We start from the raw sequence: 4,922 nt of genomic DNA on the forward strand, positions 1-4,922 counted from the left end.
ATAAACCACATTCAAGCCGGTCTGTAGAACGCATTTCCTGGTAACTACCGTATAAAAAAAAACGCATGAATTACAGTAAACCATGCGGAAATGTGTTTGATATCAGTCTCTAACTACTGATAACCTTATACAATTGGTGTGAGCTGACGTGAAAGCCATTCCTCCGACCCAGAACCACCCGGCCAGGTCAAACAAAAGGCCGGGTTTGAGGGCTGGTTATCAGCCCTGACTCTGTCTCTGGTGACCCACCCTGGTATGACTTACTACCTGAAGGGCAAAGCAATCCTTCACTAGATGGATGGACTGGACACACAGCGTATATACACTATAAGGACCACTGGACAGTGGCATACAGTTGGTTTATCAAAAGCACAAACACATACTTGCCATTTGAACAGTGGCCAACTTTAAAAGAGAACAGAAAAAGGCAGCCAGGGTCGGGAACGTGCATGCAGAGAGTATTTCCCTTTAATAGCGTAGATAAAGTGCTCATGGTAGAATCGGCACAAGTAAACACACGTGTTCTGTATTCAGAGCAGCCTATAGGAATATTTGTCCGAGAAGAAGATAAGCTTTGAGGCATCCCGCAAAGTAAGTCAAAGGACCCTCTAATGTAATAATAATATGCCTAATAATAATAACAATACGAGTCATAATCCTAATAATAATACATTCGGGCACAATGCATAAATTGTGGCCACTTTTTTTGTGTCATTCCCTTGCTCTAACCCAAACGGAAAAAAAGCCAAACATTCAAATTATAGCTAAGCTTTTTACCTGTTCCCGTGGAATGCATGGGAGCGACGTCCTTCGGTGGGACTTGCTGTTGCTGTGACTGTGCGCCATGTCTGAAGAGACCACTGAACTGGACCTTCGTCGCCTTTTAAACACGGGAATGATATTCTCTTCCTTCCCCGCTGTCACGTAGCTACAACCCGCCCCGAGTGGCACTGAGCCCGTCAGGAGCCGGTCAGCATACCTCGCTAGCAGGACCCCCAGCACTCCTACCAGGTACGCCAGGTAGGGTCTCCAGCTGGCCCGGATCTTGTTGAGGGAGATGAGAGACACAGTTCTGATGATACTGATGAAGACGATGACAGAAACCCCCTGTCCGAGTCTGACCACCATCAGCGCCCCGACGGCTAGACAGGATAGAACCACCACCGTGGCGGTGAAAGACAACAACTGGTCCTCCGCACCGTGCAGGAGAGACTGCGCCGCGGCTTCGCCGAAGTGACACACTGCCAACAGGAACACCGCGGTCCGGATCAGCACCCCGCAGCGGATCAGGTACAAGCCAACCCAAAAGAAGGCACATACGAGAGTGAAGACGGGGGACACGAGGTACCAAACGTTCAACAACAGTTCCACCACACAGGTCGCCACGAAATGAAGTAGAGAACCAGACTCGCCGTTATTCTTGCTGTTACTGCTGCAACTCTGCTGCTCCACGTCCCAGTCCACCAATCTGACCAGCAAAGCAAGAATAACCGAAACAGAGCCCACACACACCGCGGACGAAAGTCTCAGGGAACTCCATATGTCTGCGAGTCTCAGCCACGACTGGCAGCCCGCGTCCTGATACAGAGGGGTGACACATGTTTTCACATAGCCGTTGCGCTCCACCGCCCGCGGGCATTTATCATGAGCGCTCCTTGATATACCTCTGCCGCTGTCAGCTTCCACTTCCATCGTCATCACACAGGGTGGACGAAGGGAGCGGCGTGAACTATATATTCACAATGTGTAAATGTGAAAGGTTCAGTGCATTTTCATACACCATGTTTGACAGAGAGAGCCATAACGCGCGGCAGTGTGTGGGACTGTGCGCTACTGCTTGCGCGCCTCGAAATTATTGACCCATTTCTCCCCAAAACACACATAAAGTAGGCCACATAAAAATACAGAACACGAATGAACGAAAACACGTGCTGGAAAAAGTGACGTTTCACTGTGTAGCCTTCAACAAACCACGTAAAACCTCATATTTTCTATAGTCCTCCCTGCGCGAGAACAGCCTCCATCCAGTGAACCAGAAAGAGCAACTCTTGGCTATTCGCACATCTAGGCCACTGCCTGCATCTCCCTCTATCTCGCCCTCCCGCACAACACTCTCCTCTCTCCTTTGTGCCGCTCGGTCTGTTCCTCTCTCTCCGTATTATTTATCCCTCACGTTTCTTCTGCTCATCATAGGCTAGGCTACTCCTCTCCTCTTGAAGAAACAACAGCGGAATTTGCCGAAGCGTGGCATACTGCTGCCCGGACGTAAACCATGTTTACATAGAGATTTCCTGACGTTTATTTTTAATTTTTAAAAGGAGATGAAATAGAGCCCCGGCTTGGTCCGGTGGCTCGAGAGGCGTCACAAAACAAATCAATGATGATGGTGATGGAATTTATTATAATTATGATAATGAATGCAATAGAGTTAGGCCTATTTTCACAAACATCAATTATAACATTTTCTGTAGGCTATGCTGGAAATAAATACCATGATGTCATGATAGTCGAAAATGGCTCTTGAGATTCCTAGTGCCGCTGGCAGAAAATCTCACGTTTTTTTTCTATGGAAGGTTGAATAATGCATATTAAACTCACTTGCATCATGGGCTACGTCATCCAATCCATATCCTGAAAATATGAGCTCATCTTACACCTCTTCTCTCATAGCGTATTTTCTGAAACCAAATTAACTTCAGAGGGTAACCATTAGGCTATCTTTCACTTTTTATGATCTTATCAAAGTAATTGATTTTTAGGATATAAGCCAAATAAATATATTGTCATGAAAGAGGAGTCTAGGCAGGTGCAACTGAAGGACAATTCACATGATGTAAGACTGGATCTGACGGTTTGTGATGTGGGAAGAATGGCACCCTATTCCCTATATAGTGAAAAGTAGTGCTTTACATAGGGAATCTGTGGCATTTGGGACCCAAGTTCGATTTTGTATATTAACTCCTCACCTATTTTGGTAGAATAGAACAACTTTGGTAAACAGTGTATTCAGAGAGGAAGGTGTTTCAGATTGTGTTTACAGTATGTCACAGGTAGCAGTCACACATCCAACCTCCCTCCCTACCACCTCTGTGTTGTCACATTGTACCTTGTTATTGCTTGACCTTACATTTACTTTTTTATTTAACCCTTATTTTAACAGGTAAATTGACTGAGAATACATTCTCATTTATAGCAACAACCTGGGGAATAGTTACAGGGGAGAGGAAGAGCGATGAATGAGCCGATTGGAAGCTGGGGATGATTAGGTGGCCATGATGGTCTGAGGGCCAGATTGGGAATTTATCCAGGGCACCAGGGTTAACACCCCCTAAGTGCCAGGTCATCTGGTCCAAATACACCAAGACAGTCGTGAAGAGGGCACGACAAAACCTATTCCCCCTCAGGAGACGATTTGGCATGAGTCCCCAGATCCCAAAAAAGTTATACAGCTGCACCAACGAGAGCATCCTGACCGGTTGCATCACCGCCTGGTATGGCAACTGCTCGGCATCTGACCGTAAGGCACTACAGAGGGTAGAGCGTACGGCCCAGTGCATCACTGGTGCCAAGCTTTCTGCCATCCAGGACGTATATAAATAGGCGGTGTCAGAGGAAAGCCCATAAAATTGTCAGAGACTCCAGTCACCCAAGTCATAGACTGTTTTCTCTGCTACCACACGACAAGCGGTACTGGAGCGCCAAGTCTAGGACCAAAAGGCTCCTTAATAGCTTCTACCCTCAAGCCATAAGACTGCTGAACAATCAATCAAATGGCCACCGGACTATTTACATCGACACCCACCCCTTCCCCTCCATTTGTTTTGTACGCTGCTGCTTCTCACTGTTTATTATCTTTGCATAGTCACTTCACCCCTACCTACATGTACAAATTACCTCAACTAGCCTGTACCTCCGCACACTGATTCAGTACCGGTGCTCCCTGTATATAGCCTTGTTATTGTTATTTTATTGTGTTACTTTTAGTATTTTTTACTTCCGTTTATTTGGTAAATATTTTCTGAACTCATCTTGAACTGCACTGTTGGTTAAGGGCTTGTAAAGTAAGCATTTCACAGTAAGGTCTACACTTGTATTCGGCACATGTGACAAATAAAGTTTGATTTGATCTGGAGTGACCACTGAGAGTCGAGTCAACAGTTTAACGCCCCATTTGAAAGACGGCACCCTACACAGGACAATGTTCCCAATTCTTGCACTGGGGCATTGGAATATCTTTCTAGACCAGAGGAAAGAGTGCCTCTTACTGGTCCTCCAACACCACTTCCAGCAGAATATGGTCTCCCATCCAGGGCCCGACCAGGACCAACCCTGCTTAGCTTCAGAGGCAACATTGTATATTGGCACTCAGGTGTTATACAAAAACACTAAAATACGAACGGCAAAGCCCTACTCTCCAACTTAACCTTAACATGTTTATTGGACAAAAGAACGGAATAGGCCTAAGCTGATGGATCTCACATGGCAAGGACCCTTTCTCAAAGCAAACAGCTCCGAGCAGTCCAAGATGAAGAGAGTGTGATGCGTCAAACAGAGACCACTGCTAATATACCCAAGCTAAAAATAAACATGTGACTGACTCCAGATCAGAACATACAAGGAGGTGTGCACACACAGACAGACCTCTGTACATTTTGTGATTAACCTGAGTGTTTCGGTCGCCTAGTTTTAGGAGTGTTACACCGGAGCCCTACCACAAAGGCTGAAATCATCGGTGTTCTGGACCTGTTAGTTGTTTAGCACCCCCCTAGTGGCAGTTTAAGTTCAGCAGTCTAGAATTGACCTGTTTGTGTCATATGGCAGGAAACAGTTTCAGAAGTGAAGCAATGTGTAAGATGTGCAACTGTGACAGAGTAGTTACAATCCTTCAACATCCTTCTTTATAAGCTTTGTATGACGTAATG

The 4,922-nt window shown here is 46.0% G+C and overlaps 1 protein-coding gene across 2 annotated transcripts in view; it reads right to left on the reverse strand.

The window, feature by feature from the left end:
• Positions 1-2,126, reverse strand: part of LOC118392357 (cGMP-inhibited 3',5'-cyclic phosphodiesterase 3A-like) — an 80,762-nt gene extending 78,636 nt beyond the window's left edge. For both annotated transcript variants that reach the window (XM_035784274.2, XM_035784273.2), the window contains exon 1: positions 778-2,126. In XM_035784274.2, the coding sequence (XP_035640167.1) occupies positions 778-1,698 (921 nt within the window). In that variant the 5' untranslated portion in view covers positions 1,699-2,126. The remainder of the gene's footprint in view (positions 1-777) is intronic.
• Positions 2,127-4,922: the final 2,796 nt, after the last annotated feature.

The sequence above is a fragment of the Oncorhynchus keta genome, chromosome 13, assembly GCF_023373465.1.
Source record: "Oncorhynchus keta strain PuntledgeMale-10-30-2019 chromosome 13, Oket_V2, whole genome shotgun sequence".
Taxonomy (NCBI): domain Eukaryota; kingdom Metazoa; phylum Chordata; class Actinopteri; order Salmoniformes; family Salmonidae; genus Oncorhynchus; species Oncorhynchus keta.